Source organism: Thamnophis sirtalis, unplaced genomic scaffold (assembly GCF_051295495.1).
Source record: "Thamnophis sirtalis isolate CommonGarterSnake01/CBP01778 unplaced genomic scaffold, rThaSir2_p1.2 scaffold_1, whole genome shotgun sequence".
NCBI lineage: Eukaryota > Metazoa > Chordata > Lepidosauria > Squamata > Natricidae > Thamnophis > Thamnophis sirtalis.
Genome location: NW_028261381.1, coordinates 80,145,184 through 80,169,969, shown reverse-complemented (window position 1 = coordinate 80,169,969; position 24,786 = coordinate 80,145,184). Strand labels below are relative to the sequence as shown.

The window sequence follows — 24,786 nt, the reverse complement described above, 5'->3', positions numbered from 1 at the left end:
TATGGGCTCCCTTTTCTTCCAATTTCTTCCACTAGCCAAAAGCCAGCTTTTAGGATGGATTTGGTGGCAGGTAAACTGAACTAGCACAGGTTAGTGAAAAAGAATCATGACTTGTCTGACTAAGTAGATGTACAGATCTGAGCTACAAAAATCAGGACAATCATTAGATGGCACCAGAAAGAGTCTTGTGTATTATTTTATTATCACCTAGAAGTTGTAGAGACTTTTGCATTCCACATTTGTTTAATCATAGGTAACAAAACAAGAGATGATGGATGGAAGGATGGGTGAATGGACATCCCTCCCTCATTTCCCATAGTGATCTCTTATGAAAGCATGTTCTAAATAAGAAAATGTGTTCCTGGTAATTCACAGACATCTGGAGGGAAGCAAGTGGATAAATTTTGTTCTGCAGTAATGTTCTTCAAGCAGATTAATTTTGAAAGAAAAAGATCAAGATTGTTTATTCCCTAGAGAAAAGAAAATGAGTTAAAGTACTTATGATAATAAGTATTGCCAATGTGCCATATGTTTTGTGCATTTGGTTGCTTATTATCATAGGCCAGTGTAGCTCCATCTCAAGAGACATCTTTCATGATGAACATTTAGCCTGATAAATAAGATCTCATAGGAACTAAGGAAAACATAAGCAGCTTTCTAGTGTTAAAGGGTAAAGTTAATTACCTTAAGTACAGCCAAATTTGAAAAATTTCCCAGGGCCTTTTTCCTTGCCCCTGCTTACTGTTTTTAGTTGCTTAAAAACAGATTGGGTGACATACTATTTATCATTTTGGAGATTAGTGAATAACTCCTATTTGTTATCAAATGTTTCACTTATAATAAGTTTTAATGATTTCAATCCACTGCATTTATTTACAGATGCCACAGTAATAATCTTTCTTACTATGAAACACTTAAAATACTGCCCTGGTATTAATTGCATAATTACAGTTAATATTGTGGTTTATTTTACTTCTAATACACATACACTGTTTTGAGACCAATTCTATATCCAGGAGTAAGGACTAAATGGAAGTTAATTCTTGGTAAATAAGCCTATAAAATCAGTATCAGACTGATATTATATAACACAACATTCCAGAAAATTTAACAATTGGCTGTCTCAAGCCTCAGCAGGCCATCTGTTATTTTATAATAAATTCCTTTTTTACAATGAAACTTTATTAAAAATTAAGATTACAATATTCCTGCAACATTTTTACTTATTTCCTTTTGTATTTTCTACTGCTCAATTCACTATTCATACCAAACAACTATTGAACAGTCAACAGACAAAAGGAAGTAAGTAGTCATTAGGTCTGAATTATAGGCAAGTAAATTTCATGGAGAAATGGTCTCCTTTGTATACCTACCTTTTTTATGTCTCACATATATAATACATTATTTACTGTATCAGGAAGAAAAAATCAGTTATAGGCAGTTACTAGCATTTAAATTGCTCCTCAAAGGATCATCTGGAATGGAAAGTCAATTACTTATTTATGCATTATTAAATGTTTGGTACTTAGTTTTCACATTTGTCAAAAATCTAAAATTATTTCAGTCTTGGACTCATTAACTTAAGTGGAATCAAAAATGCAAAACTACTGTGAACCAGAGGTGATATTCAGTAATTTCTGACAAGTTCTGGAAAACTGGTAGTGGAAATTTTAAATAATTTGGAGAACCAGTAAATACCACCTCTGGCTAGCCCATCCCCATCTATTCTCTGCCTCCCGAATCACAGCTGATCAGGAGGAAATGGAAATTTTGCAATAACCTTCCCCTGGAGTGGGGAGGGAATGGAGATTTTACAATATCCTTCCCCTGTTATGCCCATCAAGCCATACAACGCCTACCATACCACACCCACAGAACTGGTAGTAAAAAAAATTGAATCCCACCACTGCTGTAAATGTTTTATAACTACACACAATTCTTGTCTGCTTAATCTTTAAAGATACGGAGAAACATAATTCAATCCTAAACTGCAAATATTCTCTACTATTGGTATAAAACAGCTGTCTGCAATGACAGTCCCAAGTCAGATGTAAAATTAATTAAACATGCTATCGCCTAAAAGCTAGAAGTATTCCCAATGGAAAAATAAGGGAAATTGGTCATTTCATGACACAGGACTGGTAATTATAGTTACTTATCTTATCTTAGGAAAGGCATTATCTTGTAATGCAAAAGAATATCCATGTATCTACAGTTGTACATTTGATTATCCTGTTTTGACCACAGATAAGAAGATGTTTACACAATATTGGAGTTTGTTTTAGAATCCTGTGTAAATTGAAGAGTTTAAATGATTTTCATATAAACCAGTCAATTTGAAAAGAGTAAAGAATAGTTTGGCATGATCTGTGAACCAACTATTTATTGGAGATACAGCTTAGATAAATTTTGACCACAGATAATAAGATGTTTACACCATATTGGGGTTTGTTTAGAATCCTGTGTAAATTGAAGTGTTTAAATGATTTTCATATAAACCAGTTAATTTGAAAAAAGTAAAGAATAGTTTGGCATGATCTGTGAATCAACTATCTATTGGAGATACAGCTTACTGTTTTGCTTTTACTTCATGCAAGCATGAATAATATTACATTAACAAATATTGATCTGGATGCTTGAAAAGCATTTAATTCAATTTTCAAGACTATTGAGGAGATTTGCACAATTTGTCGATTTTTAAAAATATTGAAAAATGGATAATTATTTCAATATTATGGTGTAGCACAAATAACTTTCTAGCATTAAAAAGATAGACTCAAGTAAAACTCAAAAGATTGTAAAATCTTTGTCATAAAATTTAGTTTGAAGAAATAATGCTTGTGTGATGGGATCTACTTTCTTCTTTTACCTTCAAGAAAATTCACCCAGTCCATTTGGACTGAACATTTGAGGATTCAAGGAGAATTCCAGGTGGAAGGAAACAAATGATTTGTTGATGAACTAGCAGGAGAAATTCATTCTATTGGCTGTTTTGATTTACATTTTAAAAAACTATATTATATACATACACAATTGGTCTTGCATTTGAAAACCAATTTTCCAAAGACAATAGCGCAGGATTTTTTTTAATGCTTTGGGAATTTTCTTGGTATGGAAACTGATTCCTTTAAATTTGCAGTAAACTAACTGAAAACTTATTTACGTTTATGCAAACATTTAAACTGACTTTGGGGACAAAAAGTGAATTACTTACTTGATATAGAGGTATAAAGAGCAAAAGACTTAAGACTTGTCATTTCCTTTTGCCGAGTTTCTTCCACACTACTATGAAAAATGTGTTCCCAGGCATAGAGCTTAAGTAGTTTTATGCCTCGAAGCATTTCATTTGTTTTCTTCAATCTCTCATTGGAATATTCCTGGATCATTGGCATAAAAAATAATTTTGTATTATAGTGAGATCATAAGATATAGCATTATATAACAATCCATGGTAATACAAATTGGTTACAAAAAGACCCTGTGCTTCAATTTTTTATTTAAATACTTCTTCCCTTCTTATTTATTTATAACATTTCTAGCCCACTGTGATCAAAAGAGATTCTTGATAGTTACATATAATTATACAGATTAAAATACATACAATAGGAGTAAATCAACAACAAAAGCAGTATGAATAAACCCATTCAACATAAACTAGAAATAAAATTTAAAAAAACAAAGATGGCAATGTTCACATCTGGGGAAAGTTCTCCAAACAATTCAGTCTTTAAGAATTTCTAAAATACCAGTGAAGAGGGAGCCAGTTTGATCAGCACTGCTATGAAGAAGCGCTGCTATGAAGTCTCTCTGGTGGATCTAACTGATATTGACAGGACTATGCAATCTGAAGGGACTATAATGCTAAGGTATAATGGGCTTTGTATGTCAATGCTAACACCTTATATTACATCTGGAAACTAAGCATTAATTAATTCTGGGTCTGGAAAACTGTCTTAGTATGGGAATCCAAAAGAAAGTGTTTTACTACATCTGTAGCTCCCAAATACTCTTTAAAAGCACTTCCAAAAAGGGTCGAAAGTTAGATGTTAAATAGATCCAAGACCAATTGTCATTAAACTGATTACATGGCATATCTGCTCAGCTTTGTATTGGTTTAGTTGTGCGGAATACAGAGATTTATTTATTTAACAGAACCAGGTTTTTGTTTCAGAAAAATGAAAAGCAAAACTGTGCCACTCTTTTTTTTCAATTTGCTGGGTAGTTATTTCGAAACTATAAGTAGATTAAACACTATAAAAATACAATACAATGGGGAATTTGTCTCACTACACCTAACAGAACTCACTTTTGATTAGATGCAATATGAACAAATTATACTAAGGACACTCTCAAAGATCTGAGATTCCAAGTTTATAGTCTGGAATTGTGAAATTGGGTGGGTATACTAATCTTGGCAGAACTTACCAATGTGCTTCTTTGAGCTTGTGAAAGTTTTGTGGCTACAAAGTATTGGACAGGGGCCAGCACTATGATTACAGCTGCTCCAATTAAGGCACTGATTCCAAGCAGGTAGTAGAGCAGAACAATTCCAACAATAATCTGCAATGATGGAAAGAGAAGGGATGTTGATTCGTGCAATCGATGCAATTCCAAAACTGGATGGTAAGGGCATTTAGGAAAATAGGAGGATTCTAGACATGTCATAAATTGTCATTTTTGGAAGAGATGTAGGATGTCTTCCAAAAAAGGAAAACACTTCAGGATAACTACAAAATTAGAGAAAAAAAGCTATGAAGATTCAAGAAACTTAGATCTTATGATCCCATGGGACAGTAGAAGGTAAACATTTTACATTGACGTCTGTTCCCTTGGGTTAATGTTAATTAATAATCCATTCATTTTCTTACCTGTACAGGCATAGCCCAGAGATTAGGACAAAGGAAGAAGAACCACATTAGCTGGTTTGTGTCTATTGCAACCAGGTTACAGATCTGACCTGAGGTCATTTCCCCCATGGACATGTTGGAGGTTGATAGTCTCATGATCTTATTATAAATTTTTGTCTAGAATGAAAATGTTCAGTTTTAATTGAAAGAGAAAAAGCAAACTTCCACATTGATAATACTTTGTTCTATATTGATAACATCTATAAGCAATCACGATGATAGCAAAACATTAGGATTATAAGAATATTGAGAATGCTGAAATTACATACTAGCATCAGGACATCTAATACAAATAGATATATTGCAGCATTTTTATATAATCTAGCTTATCTCATGCTACAAGAGAGTCTATGGATATTCTCAGTCATCCAGGTCATGGTTGTCCCAAGGGTGCTTTTTTTAAAGAGGCAACTGGACTTTTTTTTGTTTTTCCTTGAAGACAGTTCACTTCTCATCCAAGAAGCTTCTTCAAAAAAACAAAGAAAGTCCTCTTGCCTCTTGAAAAAAGTACTGTTGGGTCATGCTCTGAGATTTATATAATAAAATGAGATCTATCTATTGTCCAAATCTTTTTTCAAAAGGTTGGGGTATGTATTCCCAGGAAAATATTTTTGTTAATAAATATTTCAAATTAAATAGGACTTGAATTTTGATACAAATAGATGGCTAAAAACCCGACAGGTTTATGAAGAGAAATATGTGAATATCACTCCTAGACCAATTTCTATTTTAAACAGAACTCCTATGTTAACATCAATTAGATATTTTAAAAAAGATTGATGTTTAAAGGATTTTAAAGGAAATTTCACTAGAATAGATAGTTTTCCAAGGTTTTCAGAACTTAGAATTTAGAATAACAGTGAGGGTTCCACAAGCCTTCTTCATTTGACATAAGGGGATAATTATTAACAAGTCAATTTTTATTTCTCACTGTTACTGGGGCCCTCCTGTTAAAATTAGAGCTCTTAAGACTTTAGACTTAAGTTCAGTTCAACTGTATTCCCATATTTACTAGAGACCATGTTGGAGAAAACAGTGTATCAGTTATTTAATAAACAATTTGATCTTAAAATAAATAAGATTTATTTAGAAAAAAAATCAGTTGAAGCCTACTTGGTGTAATTAAATGAAATAGTTTGATTTTATCCCTTTTCGGAATTGAAAGACTACATTCAACATGCATTAAAAAAGGTGATATTATTTTTCCTTCACAAACAAAATCACACACATAAAAACACGCCTATCCAACTACAATCAGGATTGTATTTTCCAAATTAACATTCAAAGTAATACAAATATGACAAGATAGTGTGATAGAACAACTTTTTTGTGCCCTTGATCAGTTTTGACTCCTGCTAACAAGTCCCTGCAGTTTTCTTGGCAAGATTTGTTTGAAGTATTTTGTCATTATGTTCTTTCTAGGATTGAGAGAAAGTGATTGGCCCAAGGACACCCAGCTGGCTTTGTGTCTAAAGTGGGACTAGAACTCACAGTCTTGATGCTTCTAGTCTGGTGGTTTAGCCACTACACCAGATTGACTTTCATTGTTGGCAATTAATTGTTGCTATTTCTGGTATCAGAGGTTCATTTGCTTCCTTTTTTCTTGTTTCTTGTTTATTTCTTAATAAAGAAACCCAAGCCGTGATCTATTTGTGCTGAAATCACATGAGCTATTAATTTCAAGAGCCATGTAGGACAGCTGCAGCTTATATAATGAAAGCCAAGGACATGAAGATTTGTCACAGTAGAAAGAGTTTTTCCTTAACTCAAGAGCATCTGTAAACGTTACAAATTTTTATTGCTCTCACCATCACAGTGAAATGCATTTTAATGACATTAAGTATTTGAGCACCAAATAACTGACATTAAATACTTTGAATATTTAAGATGAAAATCAATAGATTTATTAAGGCATCAGCCTTTTCTTTGTTATATTGTCACCTTCACTGGAAATTGTCATTTTTATTGACAATCCCTTTTCTAATTCTGCTCTTTTTATTTTGAAAATATTTGAGAAAGTTCTTTTACTTATTCTCCGGATCCCTCATTAATATTAGCTCAATCTGAGCTTTAGCTTTCCTGATACCACCTATACAAATACATACCACCTCTGTGGGGGTTATACTTTATTAATAAAATGCTTTTTTCTATTAAATTAGCTGTAAAATAGAAACCTTTCGCAGCATGAATCTGTAGGATATTTGAAATACCTGTATTGCTCCTCTTAGGTTAATTCCTGTTTCAATGGCCACATAGTATGATGCCTGGAGAAAGGTTCTTTGCAATAGAAGTGCAAAAAAAAGGAGGACTGATAACACATAAGGATTAGCCAAGAATTCTTGAGAAGAGATGAAGAAAACACCCATCATTTTAGCCTGTAGGGAAAAAAAAACCCAAAATAAAAGGCTTTTTAAAAAATTTCTGTTATTAAAGAATTCCTATAAATGCAACAGAACATAAATGCACAATGGAAACTGCAGAAATACTGGAAATTACTTTTATAGAGCTTTTGAACTATGGAATTGTTCTGGAAGTAACTGATGGTAAACAGCATTAATTCTCACTAACATGCCGCCTTTCTCCCAAAGGACTCAGGGCGGTGTACAACATTAAAAAAACACATATTACAAAAGTTAAAAAGGAAATTAAATAAAGTATCCAAAAACAAACCCAATTAATATTAACAATACAATTTTAAAAATTAGATTAAAATTAACAATTAAATTAATCATTTATTTTATTCTGTTCAGGCCAAGCTGGCTTGCTGGAAAAGCCAATTTTTTAGGGTGCATCGGAAGGACCGGAGGTCAGGGATTATACGAAGCTCCGGGGACAGCTCATTCCAGAGGGAAGGCGCTCCCACAAAGAAGGCTCTCCCCATGGGGGTCGCTAGCTGACACTGTCTGGCCGACGGCACCCTTAGGAGGCCAACTTTTTGGGATTGCACTGGGTGGTAGGAGGCTACTGGTGGCAGTAGGTGGTCTCGCAGGTACCCTGGTCCTAAGCCATGGAGCGCTTTAAAGGTCATAATTAGTACCTTGAATTGCACCTGGAAAACAACCAACAACCCTCATGGATTATTTCTATTTTCTAAAGAATAGCACTTCATTTTGTTGACAATTTTATTCAGGTATGTTAGCCATCAGAAGGAGAACAAAGTAATAAGACGAGGCCAGTTTTTAAATATATATTCTCAAGCTTTAAAGCATGCATTCTGCATTAGGGCAGATAATAAAGTTGACAATGTGTGTCTTCAGATGCAGAAACATATTCAGAAAACAAACAAAGATAATGTCAGGGTTCCAAATAGCATCCTCCATCAAATAAGAATCCAAGGCTTTAAATTCCTCAATGCTCAATTTTATTAAATAAGCCATGTTGGCACATCTGGGAAAACCTGAATCTGAAAGATTCCAGGTTTTCCACACACAGTTGAAAGTTCAAGATCCTGCCCCAACACTCACAAGTCTATCACATGGCCCAATCAGAAATTGCCATGAAGGAAGATTCCTCCCATTCACATCTGTCCAGGTTCAGGGACAAGGTGACCTTTCCAAGAAGGAATGTTATTGTGGCTACATATCTACTATGCTCCATACAATCCTCCCTCCCAGTTTCCCACAGTAGAATATGTTTGAATACGTGGCAGGCTTGACAGATGCATTAAAAAAATCCCCCTTTGAGCTATTTATGAAGGTTTTCCTAAGTAAAATTTTGCAACTAGCACATGCTGAAGATAATTTGGGCAATTTAGATCAAAAACAATTCTGTGTCATCTTTTTGATGGAACATATTATTTTGTATATGTTACATGATCATATTATTAATATTAGGCATGTATCTGAAAATGCCATTTTGCTATTTTTAGAATTATGCTGGTAATTAGAAATTATAGTATCTTCAAGTGCTTCATTTTGCATATAATATTATCACTTGTCTGTTCTCAATATTAATAAAAATCAAAGTTAAAAGCAAAGAGGCAATAGTAATGATTAAAACTTAGCATACGAAGTTTGCTTGTCCACAATAACGCAAGCGCCCTTGGGTGAGGTTAAAGAGATTGTATGTATCTGGTGTTAGTTTTGTATTACAATTGTAGGTCACTAATAACCTTGACTGGAAGCCAAAGCATCAGGATAATTTCATTCAACTGATTCTTCAGGAATGTATTTGAGAAGCAGAAAGACAGGGAGGGAAGTTCTTAAGAGTCAGTAAAGTGTTGAACTGGGCTTTTAAAATGGAATCTAAGGAATGTGTGCCTATCTTACCAATATCAGCTCTCCTTTTTGATTAGATATAAGCTAATTAGGTACTTTGAATACCTTACACTGTCTTCTTTTTGCTCTGTTTTAAAACTTTTTTAAAAAGAGGAAATCCTCTTCCTTCCTGACTGAGGTCTTTAGTATCTGCATTTGAGAGAGATTTTCTGAAGCTCTAGAGGCCCTGTGAGAGCAAAGTGCTCTTGCTTGACTTCTAGAGTATTGGCAAGAGTCCAGAGAAAAGGTCCGGAGAAGCCTCTCTTATCCAGGATATGTTTGTGTGTGACATACCAACTAAATCAAGGTGCACATTTTTGGAATTTTAGACATGCCAAGTTTAAAATCTTTAACATCACTAGCTTTATTTCATTATGTTTTAATTTCCTTTGGGCAGATTCTGGAGAAAGTAGGAGGCTCTAGGACCTCTCCTATTGGACTGAGGTTTGAATGAACATTGATAGTGCAATTTATTATTTAACTTATAATATTTTAAGTTGTTTTCCAATGTTTGTAGGAGTTGTGGGTGCTCCATCACTGGAGAGAAGAGATTGTACAGCCATTTGTCCGGAATGGTATCGGGTCTCCTGCTTGAGCAGGGGGCTGGACTAAAAGACTTCCAAGGTCCCTTCCAATTCTATTATACTGTTACTATTACTAATATAAGTTGTCTATGAAATAGTGAAGGAGAACATTTTTTTTGGGGGGGGGTTAAGAATGGGTTTAGATAAGTTCTCATTTTTGTAGGTTTTTCTTATTCTATAAGTCTTTAACAAATGTTTATTGCTGCAATTTTTCAGTCTATCACTGTTTTACTGCCCTTGTAGTACTGGAATTTAGTTGAAAGAATAAAACATTTAGTTCTTTAAAAAAAACCAAACCACTTATATTATAATTCTCCTACTTAAACAAATGTAGGTATCAGGTGCAAGAAACTGGAGATGGGATAGAATTAATAAGCATTGCAAGTTTATTCATTCAACATAGACACAAGAATCTGATCTACTAATTATCAATCTGAATTGACACCAGATAAGTGTTAAGGAGGACTAGATATAGGTCTCTTTTGATAGCATAGGGATGCCAGTTTGATGATGTATTTGACTCCACCCTCAGGCTTTGCCTTGTCTTCTCCAGCATCAGGCTGTTTAAATGTATATCTTAATATATTTCTTACTGCATGATCTGCTCTTCATTTTATTTTTACATCTAATTTTGGAAGCAAAGTATATTCAAATATCCATTATTAGTGTGTACAAGAACAAAAATAAATGATTAATGCTGCCTACAGCTATTACTAAAGAAAAAGTATTGTTAGCATGACATAAATTCTAAAATAATATATGGTTGAATAAAATATAATGCTTAACTTTCAAAGTCATGATAGTTTAGATTATTCTTTATAAGGCCATTCTCTGTATTTTTTTAAAGAGAGGCTAGCTCTATTAAATGTTGAGGTTAGCCACACTATATTAATAATGCTTATATAAATGATAAAGCATTAAAAGGTTTTGTGTTACCACAAGAACCACTAAATTGTTCTATAAATCACTAAGGTGGTTACCTTTTAAATATGTTACATGAACTAAAGCAGCATCTCTCTATAATAAATTATATTTTTATTTTTATTTCTAATCATTTTAATCTATAGTCCAAAATACTATTATTGTTTCCTCTAACTAAATACTGATTTGATGAAGAAAACTTGAAAATATATTGTTTTAAAAGCTACAATTACAGAAATTATTCTATTTCTACTCTATTATACAAATGCTAACCTTTTACTACTGCATATCTGCAATCAGACTGATTAATTGTTTATGTTTTTGTTAATTGTTTATGGAATCTTAAAAATAACAAACCTCATTAATTAGTACAAAAATTGTTCATTTCTTAACTCCAAAAGTTTTTTTTGTTGAATTTGTATTTATAAAAACTTTTTTTGGGGTGGCCCTCAAAACTACCATGGAAATGGTCACAATAGAATCTGTTTTTTCTTAATTGCTGTGGAGAGAGAGCGAAAGAGCGAGAGACACAATTATTTGGAAGATCTGCAGCTTCTTTGTTATAGGAAAATGATAATCCTGGGAATGGGAAAATGTAACTGTTTGTATAAATACTGTATTTTATTTTTTGACAGCCTTCTGGTCATTTCTTGTGGCTTGGTGCCAGTTGGAACAGTGTCAAGGCCACAACCGAGTGACTCATTCACTCACACTCATTCACTCACGCACACAAAAAGGAAAAGGAATCAGTTACCCCAAGGCTCGTCCAGGGACCGAGAGTGAATTTGAAACGCCCACAGGCCCTCATATAATTAGGCCAGAGACCATGAGTTCTACAGCTTGAAGTTTAGAAAAAGTGACTTTAACAAGATTAGAACCAAGAAAAAGTTAGAAGACATTTTAAAAATGATTCTTAGGAAGTACCTGGACAGGCAAAGAGCTGTTTTCTTTCCTTACATGAACAATCCCAGAGATGCAAAGTGGACCAGCAAATCCAAGCAAATCTGCCAGAATACGGAAAGTGCTGCTTAGAGCCAAAGGCCTTCCAAAGCCATAGCAAAGGGCACACCAAATACTTCTGGATCCTTGTGGGTATGGAGTGTCTTTATTCTGTCCGGTAATAAAAAAAAGGATTGTTAAATTCAGGCAGGGGGTGACATTTTAAAAATGTCATGTTCTAAAATACATAACATATAAATATTGTTTTACAAATCCTGACCTTTACTGGAAGAAATAACTGTTTTCTTTTCTTGGCCATGGAAGAAGGGGAAAAAGTTGAAGTTACCATACCAAGCCATGACTTAGCATTCAACTATTGATGTACGTGTGTGTATATATATAGCAATTAACTCATAATTACTCTATTTTGTATTACTTTATGTTAGAAAAATATTCTTATAGCAATAGCAATATCACTTAGTCTTAGATCTCTCTTTGGGTTTACAATGTCAGCATATTGCCACCAATAATCTGTATCCTCATTTTAGCGACTCTGGAAAGATGGAAAGCTGAGTCAACTTTGAACCTGCCAGGATTGAACTTCTGGCTGTGGGCAGGGACAGCCTACAACATTGCATTCTAACCACTGTACCAATGGGGCTCTAAAATAGATTTAATTTACAGTAAATTCATTTTGATTTTAAATATTGACATACCTTCTACTCAACTGGCAACAAAGAAATCTTTGAAGTGTTTTTTAAAAATGTCATTCAGAGGTGTATAAAATGGCTTGTCTGTTTTAAAAAGAGGATTCTTTTTTTACTATATAAAATCTGTTTGTTTTATAGTCATACCTTATGTGTTTGAAAAGCTTCATTAAGGCGCATGTAATTGGTCAAAGCTCTCATTGCAATAGGCAGTTTACCTATAGCTTTCAAATCTATGGATTTCTTATGGGCAGTTTTAATAAAGGTATTCATCCACCAATATGTTCCTTTTGACAGGAGGTTCACAAAAGGTTGCAGGAATCTGACTCCAAGATCCTGAAGATCCTCAGGCGGTTTTATTTCTTTTGTTTTTTTGAAGAAAATATATCTCTAAATTTCATAAAGTCAAAAAGAATCAGCAAATTAATGTGAAAGCAGATAAAATTACAATTATTCTGTAATTAGTCCCCTGCTCAAGATGACCAAATAAACATGGATTTTAGAGTTTGCATTTCTCAAGAGGTCCTTTATTTTTCAGTATTTAAGTGGAAAATTTATTCAATCAGCAAAATGTGTATTCTCTAAAACCAAAGTGAAATAACATGATTTTTAAAAAAAAAAAATGCTTTGGCTAAACTACTTTTACAATGTAAGATATTTTTTAAAAACATAATAACTAGAATTAATTTACAATAGTTTCATGACTGAGAAAACAGTAAATATTTGTCAGATTAGTGCTATATTCCTATTAGATGCTATTCAACCTAGCAGTTAAAAGTTAAGCTCAATTTGGACAGATAAGCATCTTTAAATTCCAATAATTCCAGAGTATTGAATTATACTTTCTATCATAGTAAGATTAATACCTGGCAGAAGAGAGAGAGAAATTTAAGCATTTTGCCTCCTATTTGGAATAAATAATATGAATTATAAATAAATTGATTTAAGGCTAGACTTACAGAGTTTACAACTTGATAACTTGCCAGCCCAAAACACATTTTCTTCAGAAGGCATAAAATACAATTTAAATATAACTAGTTGGATATTACATGACATTCTATCTTTCCATTTAAGAAAATAGATATATGAAAATCTCAGGAAAGTATTCATAGAGCTTTTGAACTATGGAATTGTTCTGGAAGTAACTGATGGTAAACAGCATTAATTCTCACTAACATGAATCATTTATCTAATCTGATTCCAGATGTATTTTTGATGAATGAGTGCCAGGCTGTTTGGCAACATCTTATGGAACAAGCTAATTTTATAAATCTTGCTTCACAATGATTTTAGTTGGCTAAAGTTCTGGCCAGCAGAAGGCCAAAGTAGAAATAATCTAGCTCTTTAGTTTTCTCTCCTGTTCTCTTTCCTGAGTTATCATGCACATATAATTAACCCTTACCCTCATTCGGATTACGTTAATTTCTACAATTAGCAGCATTCCATAAAGTACAACCAAGAGTGCTGTGAGGCAGAATCGAAGCTGGCGTGGTCCAATATTATTATCACAAAACTTGACAAACTTGATAGTTTTCGTTATAAAAGCCAAAGTCCAATAAAATAGCAAGGCTGTTGAAAATAAAAAAAAGGTAATTGAGATGCTGGTAAGACAAATTACCAAAGACAAACACAATTATATTATTTTTAAAAAGATCTACACTCCAAAGATTGTTATAAATATAAATAAATTAGATTACAATGGTTACTAGAAAAACTACATTGTTAACCCCTTTCCCACCGTCTTCCAACTATTATCAGATTTTCGGTTGTATTGGTCTACAAAACTGGTGGAGGCTTCATAGTACAGGGATCGCCAGTGGGTTCTGTCAGTAGTTGCAGCTCTAGTTCCCTTGGGTGGAGTCACAATGGCATAGGACACAGCATCTGGTTTGGCCCTGTATGGACTCCTTGAGATCTCTTCCCAGTCTCCAATACACCATAGAGCAGCTGGCAAAGCATATGGTAATTATCCATTCTGATTATGTGTCCCACCCACCACTTCTGAACTTTCATTATCAGGGAATCTGTGCTGTTTGACTTTACATGATCCAAGACCATGTTGGAGACATGCTCTGGCCAATGAGTGTGAATGTAGTATTTCTCCAGTTGTTTGTTATTGGTATGTGAGTTCAGGACTCATATCCATATAGGAGAGCATCTAGTAGAGTTCTAAAGACTTTCAGTTTTGTGAAAATATGGACATTGTATTGGTTGTGTCTAGTACACAGGTGCCTCATACCCTAGTTTTTCTTGCGATTCTGAAGTCAATTTCTTTGCAGCCTCATTCAGTTGGCAGAAGAAACCTTAATTCTATGGCATGAACAAGAGAGGCTGGTGACTTTTCCTGCTGCATCAAAATCAAGATATCTACGTGTCTTCTTGTGATCTTAGTGTTCCACAACACCAGTTGGACCTGTCTTCTTGATCAATGATCAGTCTTGTCTCTTAAATCTGCCAGGTCGGGCTACGCACACTGGGATAGACAAATTGAAATTGGCTACTCTTCCCTGGTTTGGCCCATCTGCTGAGATGGTTTACCAAGGTGTGACTGCTGCATGTGTTAAAGCTACTTGGAGATATAGGTGAGAGCTGAGAGCCAAGTGGAGACCAAAGGTGAAGGAATAATCCTAAAAAGGCACAGCTGGATGGGCAGAAATGAAGAGAAGCTCAATTCTAGCAAGTACATTCATGGATCATCCTGTTCTGAGGACATTATAACTTTAACTGTATCCCCAGATAGAATAGATATGCAATCTGTATTTTTTTTTTACCTGCACTCACAATTCTCCTCAAAATGTGGACAGTGGGTAGTTGTGGCCAGAAATGTACAGATTCATCTGCTGTGCCACTTGTGTCCTTTTCTTGAGTGAGATGCATTATTCATAGTCAATCATACCTTAGTTAGAGCATTTCATTGCATTTTACGTGGAGTTTCCTTTGAAAAGGCAACTCAGAAGCTACAGGTGTTCTAGACCTGGCAATTTAATAATGTTTGCTCTTTAATTGTTATGTCCCTCCGATGGCCTCGCTACTTATTTTGTCATTTTAATTTATTAGAGCGTAGATTTTAATCTTTGTAAGTTACTTAGAATCATAGAAATGAAGTAGGAAATAAATTCTCAATCTGTTCCACCATAAATTCATTATTAGTAACATATAGTAGACTGAGTCAGATTGTTATGGTTGAATCCAAAATAATTCTGTTCCATGAATATTTAACTTAATAGTACCATCTTTAAATACAATTCTTTACAAAGAATAGTGAGCTGTAGGAGATAAACGTTTTACTAGAAGAATTAAATAGTCAGTGAGATAGTTGAGGCAGCGTTGAAGGATTGATCCGGTTTTGAATTTGTCAGACACCTTTGAAAGATTTTTAGAGCTACCTTGTGGTACATCGTGTGGATTTCATTAAATCAATTCATTGCTACAAGATATTCTCCTAAGTACATCTAAATTAAAGATACAGGGCATATTTTTCTGATCTTACTTTTTGGATTTACTTTCTCCATATATGTGGTGTATGTATTTTATTATTGTGTATGTTCTGCTTCATTATTATTTAGTTACTCTTTTACCTTTTCTAGCTCTACAGTATATCTTTTCTGAGATAGGAGAACAAAACTATACAATTTTCTGAAAGTAAGATATAGCATAGATTTATACAAATGCATTTTGGTGTAATCCATTTTATTTTAACTTGTTTTCATCTAATGCAGGGGTGTCAAACTTGTGGCCTGCAGGCCTGATGCATCATGCACTGGCCACCCCCACCCCTAGTTTAGCAAAGAAGAAAAAGTTGTGATATGTCACATAATAACAACATGCCATTGTGAGTTTGACACCCCTGATCTAATGTATCACATATTAAGAAATGTGTGTTACTCATCACCATTGGACTATGAATTAACAGAAGGGTACTGTCTACCTCTTTTTATTATTTTCATCACAATAATAAACATAAGGTTATTAATCCAAATAGATTTTATATTGCATGTTTGGGCTGCAATATAATAAAAATCTTCCATTAAATATATAGCTAGATTTAACATATTATCATTTTTGAAAAACCTTATTTAATAATGTCTCAAAAAAAAAATCTCATTTTGAGAAGATAAAAGAAATATAATCAAACAGGGATATAATATGTTTAAAAACAAACCGAAAACAAACAACAAGGACTTTGAGAAAATCTGTGTAACTTCATTATATAATGTTATCAGAAGACTCCCTGATACATTTCTGGTTAATGAAATCTTCATCTTTATTCCAAGATATAACTAATAATACATGAAATTTAGATAACTATATGCTTGCAATGTTGAAAAGAGTGCTTTATGTAACAGTGAAAATATATAAGCTATTATTTTTGTTATACATTATCTTGTACATTGCCTAGAATTCATTGAAATGGCAGCAAAACCCCATAAATAAATAAATGGCATACAGTACTATTAATAAAAAATGCAGATGCATAAACTTAATGAATGGTTCATGTGTTAACATCAAAAGGAAAGCATGAGGCCACAGGGTGTGCTAGTGCTGCTGCTGCAAACAGGGGGTGGAGCTGCCCTATGTGCCCCACACTGGCTTACCTCAGGGGCCCCACAGCCAGGTCACACATGCCTGGACACCTGCCTTGCAGTGGCATGACCCCACATGGCCACCAGCCCATTTCTTCTGCTTGCTCTTTGCCACAACGGAGCAGGAGGCTGAGTGATGCGCCAATGATGTGGCTACAAGGCAGTTGTTGGGGCATGCATGGCCTGGCTGCAGGAGCTCTGAGGTAAGCTGGTGCAGGGTGCATGGGGCAGCTCTACCCCCCCCTTCGCCTTGTGCCTGTGGCACCAGTGCGTTGCTCAACTTCCTTTCCATTGCGGCCATGAGCAAGCAGAAGAAGTGGGCTGGCAACCATGTGAACTCCTGCCGCATATGGTGGTTGGTACTGTTGCCATGAGAAAGTTGTTGGGGCATGGATGGCCTGGCTGTGGGAGCCCTAAGATAACCTGGTGTGGGGCACGTGAGGCAGCTCCACCCCCCTCATGTCAGCAGCACCACAAGCAACCAGAAAGAATGGGCAGCTGGACATTTTATGACAAGAAAAGTATTGGAAATATTAGACATGCTACATTGGAGAATAGACATTTACTTTCAATTAAACCTGTGAAAACCTCAGAAAACTAGAAAACTATTCTAAATTCTTGCAAAACTGCAATATGTATTTTTGTCTATAATACAGGCAATTTCATAAGAACATATGAAGATCAAAGGCTTATCTAATCAAGCATTATGTTCCCAAGCTTGCTACCAACATTCCTTATGGCTGATACATACCTATCAATAATTTTGGAAAATTGGATGTTTCAATGTTGTGATAATAAACGATGGATGTGACGGCTGCCAAAAATGCCATCCCTGGTGGCATATATAGGTGCAAATGACCAGATTTTGAAAGCCTAAGTAAAGTGAAACATGTATTATTAAATAGATTCATTCTTTCAAAGAGAAATATTAATACCCATCGATAAAAGAATTCATGTACCTCCAACTCTCTCCAGATGGAGCATTTTCATATGCACACGTAAAGAAGCATATCAGAGTTATAGTATCTAAGATAAATATTATATAGCCCCACTTTTTTCCTTCATTATTCAGAGTAAGGATGCAGAAAAAAGGGGAATTGTTCTGAGGTATGTTACAATACATACAGCAACTGAGAGCATCAGCATGACCTCATCTGGATTTAGAAGCTAAACAGAGTTAACCAGCACTGATGATGTTACCTAGTTAGGGTAATGAAACGTCTGCAAGAAAACAAGCAAGCTCAGAGAGCACCAAGGATCCTTTACCCAGTTAGTACTTGAATGGAAGACTGCCAAGGAAGAGCAACATTTCAAAACTGTGGATGAATGCACTAAGTATTTCCATACAGCTACCAGGAAAATTGCATGGCCATGGGGATTAATTCATCAAAAATTAAGCTCACTTCAAAGAAGGCTATTTTAAAAAAGGGAGGGGTGGGGGTGGTGGTAAAAAATTTTAGTCCAGAGATTATAAGTTGCCCATTAATGTCTTGTTTGTGAACCTCAGATCTCACAGTGAGTAGGGCCTAAATGTAGTTCTTTTGTTATATTTCTGAGTTTGGAAGGTGCTTGGTTGCTTTCTTGCAGTCATTTCATTACCCAAAACTAGGTAACATTATCAGTGCTAGGCATATGACTGAGTTTTGGAAACAAAATAAACTTAAGAAATTCAGCGCACTTTCTAACTTCTGAAATCCATTCCAGATTGGCCTCTTTTTAAATGTGATCTTCCCACATGCTGTGGAAGTAAGTCCCCAGCTTCTAAAGTCAAATAGACTGTTACTAAGAGAAAAAGTTGGTCTTTCAAAGTTGATAGATATTTGAACTATTTAAAAAATCACAGTCCTCATTTCCACATTTCATTCTTGAGAGTATGTGCAAAGTACTATTCCTAAGTAATATTAAATAAAATAAGGATTTGGAATTACTGTAGATTTTGACTTGAGTCTTAACTGAACTTTCATTCTGTGAAAAGAATGGAGTTAATATTTATGTAATGAGTCTTTTTTTCCTTTTTTCTGCAGCTCTTGTTTTCCCAAACTGCTCTTAGATATTGGGGGAAATTAGAGAACAAGAGGCTCAGATTTAACTTTTTCTAACTTTTTCTGCTGTTTTCAACAATGTTCCCATTGGCCTATGCACCTCCCCTCTTTAATTGTATTTGTTACATTTAAAACAATAGTTAAAAAGAAACTGTTACATTCAATTTTACTGAAGAATTACAAAAAGATAAAGTATAATTTAGAAAATCAATAAAAAGCAGTTTGTGCAAACCAGAACAAACTGTTTAGATAACTCTTCTGCATGGTGTGATATATGGTGTAAAAACACTACCAATGGAAGAAACCATTACTAAAAATACATTTCCCTGCCCCCAATGTGGATGGGAGGATTCTTTAGGAGACTAATCAATGAATAATAATCAGAGAAGAGTCATGTTAATCTATGATAGCCCAAAATCAGAAAGGTAGCACCTTTGCAAATTACCAGTAACACATTTTATTAAATAAAATACTCATAGTATATGAAGTGTAGAATTACAATTACAATGAAAATAGTTGGTAACCTTTGCCTTTCTAGCAGTGTGGTCTCATCATACATTTTAAAGTGAACAGCACTGTAGGTTGAAATTACTTATTAGGGGGAAAAAAACCTCTTGTTGTCACACACCTTTTTAAATAGTTTAGATTCAGATTTACACATGCTGAGAAAAGTGCATTTTCCCCCTCTCTATTTGGATATAATGAACTTTTATAGGTATGGAAATCACAAACTATAGAAAACATATCCACAACAAAGTGACAAAATAAAACCATCTGGTTAACTAAAAACAATTGTGCATGTATATATACAACAACAGTTATTATTTATTTTTTGGAATACATTTCACAAGCTAATCACAGTGAAAATAAGATTCAATTCCTAACAAACAGAATAGTCCAACAAGTTCTATTAGAATAAAAGTATACCTATTATGTATTCTTACCCATCTGACACGATCCCTTCAGCTATTTCACAGACCAGCACAAACAAAAGGATAAAAGTCAAAATCCACCGTAAATTATGGCCAGGAAAATGAAGCCAAGTGCTATGATGGATATGAACTTTGGAACTTTGACTTCCCCATCCTAATATAAAAAAAACCAAAAACAAATGATCACCATTATCTTAAAAGTTTTGTGCAAACAACAGATCTAATTTCCTGTCCTGACTATCCTAAACTGGGAAATAAATATATTAATCTTTTCTGGTAGGTTTTGGAAAATAAATTTAAAGAGATTTTAAAAAACACAGAAGTCAGAAATACTTGATTAGAGACCAGCTTAGGTACTGATACTGCACTACTTTTTTTGTATGTGATAGGTCGCGACTCCCCCCCCCCTTTGCTAAACCAGGGGTGGGCATGGACAGTGTGTGATGGACTCATGGACCGCAAGTTTGACACCCCTGCTATAAACAATCAGTTCCCCCTCACTAAGGAGGAAAATGCAACATCAAAGAAAGTTTGCATTTGGTGCTCTTTATGATTTACATAAAAAGTCTGAAAAATACATCTTGTCAAAATAATTTGTCTCTGATTATGGATTCATTAGCATAGGAATCGAAGATCCTATCATCTATCACAAATTGAGGAATATATTCTCATGTATTCATTACAGTAAGTTTATTTTCTGTTATTTTCTGTTCTATTTATATGCTTTGGATTCTAGCCTTTAAAAGTCACCATAATAACCTTGTGCTTGATTTCATTTCACACTGTGGATCAGTATTTGCAAAGAACATTTGATTCCACTGAATTTGTTGGAGACCCAGGGAAAGACTGGATGGAGCCCACATCCTATCCAGGCCATCGGCTGCCAAAGAAGGATTGCTTGGTGAAAAGGAGAAAAGTGAAAGAAGAAAGCAAGTCAGTGGGGTCAGTAATCCAGGTCCCAGTTGTCTCAAAAGTAGTCCCCCCCCTTTCTCAAAAAGCAATTGAGCCGTTTTTCCTGCAGGAAGAAGAACAATGAGAAACAAAACATTTGGTTCTTCCTCCTCAAGTAAAAGCAGCCTTTTGAGAAAGACCCCCCCCCCTACTTTTGAGACAACAAGGACCCGGATTACTGACTCCACTGACCTACTTTCTTCTTTCACTTTTCTCCTTTTCACCAAGCAATCCTTCTTTGGCAGCTGATGGCCTGGATAGGATGTCCATTCCGTCCGGTCTCCAATAGGTTCAGTGGAATCAAATGTTGTTCTTCTCAAATACTGCAAGCATCCCCGCGTATCATTTAATAAAGCAACAACCCCAGCTTAGGGGGTTTTTTTGGGGGGGGGAACCACTTTTGAGGCAAGAAAGCGGTCAGCTTCGTTCAGCCCGCGGGAGTTCGCTTATTTCAATTCGTCCGTTCCTTGGAGCTCTGCGAATAAGCAGCCGGTCCTCCTGCTTCCTGCGCTCCGCTGGAGATGGGCGACGCCAAGGAAGGTGACCCAGAAGCGCAGCCCAGCAGGACAGCAAGAGGACCGGGAATCTGCTGGGAATTGGGGAATGTGGGCGCTGCAAACGGCTGGAAGGGCAGGCGCGAAGAAAGCATTTGCACCCACACCCACTCACGTCCTCTTCCCTCCCTCCTCCCAGAGCTGCACTCACCTATGAAGAGAATGGGGAAGGTGATGAAAAGCAGGAAAACGTGGGGCACCACGTTCAGGGCGTCCACGAAGCAACCGTTGTTGAGCACCCCGTCGGTCACCTTGTAGGGAGTCGAGTTTTGATCGTTGCCACAGAAAGCCAACGGCATGATGGAAGAGGCAGCGGCGACGAGGAGGGGGTGGGTGGGAATGAAGACGAGGCCGGAGCGGACAGGCTCAAAGTGCGGCTGAAGAGCTCTTGGCTTTCCTGCTTTGGCGGGCGCTCTTCTCCCGCCTTTACTTGAGGGACGCGGCGGCCAGCCCGGTCCATTCGCGCGTGGAGAAAGCCATCGGCAGGCGGCCGGATGGCGCTTCCTCGAGAGAGCGCGCGCGCGAGAGAGCGCACGCCCTGGGTAGCTTGCTGACGAGGACGCGCGCCGGACCTGCCTTTAGGAGGCCGGCAGGTGAGATGCAAAGAGAGATGCGCTGACCGGGAGGCAAGGATGCTCCGGATGGCAAAAGCCGCGCGCGCCTGCGCTTTCCCCCCCAAAACAATGGACCAGGCGCTTTCGCCTCGCCGCAGCTCCGGGAGCAGCTGAGGGAAAGAGGAGGCGCAGCCCGGTACTTAAAGGAGCCGCTTCCTCACGTCGGCCGAAGACCGGCCTCCCCTCCTTTTCTTCGGGTCAAGCGCCCATGCATGGGAAAGCCTCTGTTTGTAAATAGTTTCGATGCAGACGGGCGTTAGAATTTGACCTTTTGGAAACCTCGACTGCCTGGGGAAAACAGCGCTCTTTGCAGAGAGGGAAAACAGCCTGCATAGTAAAATTGGAAGGGAAGCGCAAAGTATAGTGAAGCGTCAATTGTTATTACTTCGGCGGAATTTAGCCCGATGTCAGTGAAATCCAGCTACAACACCGGCTCACCATTATCATGCAACTTCAACGCCTCGGCTGAGGATTGGCAGCATAATGGAACTCCACAGCCATCCTATTTATTATTTAATCGTTTTCTTGAGATTGTTGTTTTTCTTGAGAAAGTGGGCAGTGATATTCCAAAGGCATATGTCTTACTATAAAAATAAGCTTATAAGTAAGCTATAAAAGTACTAATAAAAACGTTTTACTCTGTGTACTTTTATCCAGAACAACAAGTGCAGTTTACAAAAAAAGTTTGCAAAATGGAATCTCATATTAGCAATAGCACTTAGACTTATATACTGCTGTACAGCTCTCTCTAAGTGGTTTACAGAGTCAGCATATTTCCCCCAACAATTTGGGTCCTCATTTTACCCACCTTGGAAGGATGGAAGGCTGACCCAACCTTGAGCCTGGTGAGATTTGAATTGCAAAATTGCAAGCAGCCAGCAGATGTAGCTTGCAGTACTGCACTCTAACCACTGTGCCACCCTAGGTCCATTAGGGCTAAATCAGGTTAAATGTTGTTTGAAGAAAGTTTACTTTCAAAGGTTTAAGAAAATACAGATTTTAATGCCAGAAATAATCTGATTTCAGACTTAAGCAATTCATGAATATTAAACATGAAATGCTCTCTTTTGGACTATTAATTGATTATTTAGTATTCTGTTCCATCCAATGGAACAGAATGAATAAAATTCTCTTTTAGAGTAGATTCTAGTTCATCTTCAGTCATGGAAGCTCATTGGACTTTCACTCAGTCACTTTCACTCAGTCCAACTTATCATACAGGTGTTGTGGTGGGGAAAAATAAGAGGGACTATTGATACTATATGTCATCTTGAACATCTGAATAAAAGGCAAGATATTAAACTTATAGTTAAAAGTAGATAGAGGTTTTAGATGCCCTGTAAATTTCTACAACTGAATATTCTAATAATATATACAATGCTTATAGAGAGCACATATGTATATATACCATGTACATAGGCTATATGTACATGGTACAGTCTTTCAAAAACTGAAGTCGCATAATTTTCTTTTCTCAAAATTTCATATTGTGTTTTTGTTTTGCAAATCATTTTTTCCCTTAACTGAAGAGATATCATTGATGATGATATCATCAATGATGATGGCTTCTGAAAACTGGTAGCTCTTCAGTGTTCCTGGTGTCCTAAGACTAGCAGTGCTTAACTTGACAGCTGACACTGCACATTCCTATCTCACTTGTCAGTTGTCACCAAATGTTTCCCTGCAAACCTGAAGTCTTGTTCCTTTAGTTCAGTGTTTCTCATTTTCAACAACTGTATGGACTTTTTCTGGAATTCCACAGAATACTGCATGCTCTTTGGAGAATTCTGGGGTTCGATGCAATGGTAAAATTCAAATTATTTTACTACTGGTTCTATGGGCATGACTTGGTGGGTGTGGTGTGGCTTGGTGGGCATGGCAGGAGAATAATACTGCAAAATCTCCATTTCCACCTCACTCCAGGGGAAGGAAACTGCAAAATCCTCATTCCCTCCCCATTCTAGGGCCAGCCAGAGGTGGCATTAGCTGGTTCTCCGAACTACTCAAAGTTTTCACTACCAGTTCTCCAGAACCTGCTGGATTTCACCCCTGATTCAATGTCCACACATCTTTAAGTTCCTGAGGTTGAGAAACACTATTTCAGTTACCGGGTATATGAGGACACTGAGATTGTAAAGGCTTTATGACTTCCTTAGTGTTTTAAGTGCCCCCTGCAAATCAGTATATATGAGAATATGATTCCCTATTAAAAAAAAAAAAATCCACTTCCTTACAGGTTTGGATTAAATGTTGTGGATTTTAGCAAATTCATCAGATTACATATCTGGTCAAAAAATTCAGCACAAAGGTCAGCTCCTTTCAGACAAATATATAAATCGTAACATTTTTAAAGAAAGAAATTGGATTTTTGCTGAGTGAGATTCTTAAATTTCCTTAAGCAGAACAAAATAGCTTTTCCAATGAAGCTATGAAAGAAACGGAAAAGGGTTTATACTGTGATGCTATCTCACACCTCTCAATCCTTTTGCTCTCACAATCTGCTTCTGAGCTTGGAATCCTGAAGTTATTGCATAATTGTTTCTCTTTCTTCCAGAAAGCCTATTATTCACAGAAGGAAAAATCAAATTATAAAGCTATATCACTTTCAATATAGCAAAAATATTCTATGGATAGTCTTGGCATAGTTGACATTAATTGGCCATCCTGGTCCAACTAACTATTTAAAAAGATAGTTTTATTAAAAGTTTTAATTACAATACTAAAAGGTAATACAAACTAGAAAAGAAAGGGAGAAAAGGTGCAAGATGAAAAAGAAGAAAAAATAGAAAAAAATTA

The 24,786-nt window shown here is 36.0% G+C and overlaps 1 protein-coding gene across 5 annotated transcripts in view; it reads right to left on the bottom strand.

The window, feature by feature from the left end:
- The window catches only part of ABCC8 (ATP binding cassette subfamily C member 8), a 60,734-nt gene extending 38,613 nt beyond the window's left edge, over positions 1 to 22,121 (bottom strand). For 2 of the 5 annotated variants that reach the window (XM_087717205.1, XM_087717222.1), the window contains exons 1-10: positions 21,528 to 22,098; positions 19,884 to 20,025; positions 17,649 to 17,770; positions 13,717 to 13,883; positions 12,462 to 12,704; positions 11,593 to 11,778; positions 7,118 to 7,282; positions 4,869 to 5,024; positions 4,426 to 4,560; positions 3,215 to 3,377 (exon numbers count right to left, since the gene is read on the bottom strand). In XM_087717205.1, the coding sequence (XP_087573331.1) occupies positions 3,215 to 3,377; positions 4,426 to 4,560; positions 4,869 to 5,024; positions 7,118 to 7,282; positions 11,593 to 11,778; positions 12,462 to 12,704; positions 13,717 to 13,883; positions 17,649 to 17,770; positions 19,884 to 20,025; positions 21,528 to 21,675 (1,627 nt within the window). In that variant the 5' untranslated portion in view covers positions 21,676 to 22,098. Of the gene's footprint in view, positions 1 to 3,214; positions 3,378 to 4,425; positions 4,561 to 4,868; positions 5,025 to 7,117; positions 7,283 to 11,592; positions 11,779 to 11,887; positions 11,942 to 12,461; positions 12,705 to 13,716; positions 13,884 to 17,648; positions 17,771 to 19,883; positions 20,026 to 21,527 lie in introns of those variants that run through there. The other 3 variants (XM_087717232.1, XM_087717215.1, XM_087717227.1) reach the window with 3 other exon arrangements.
- Between the last annotated feature and the right edge of the window lie 2,665 nt (positions 22,122 to 24,786).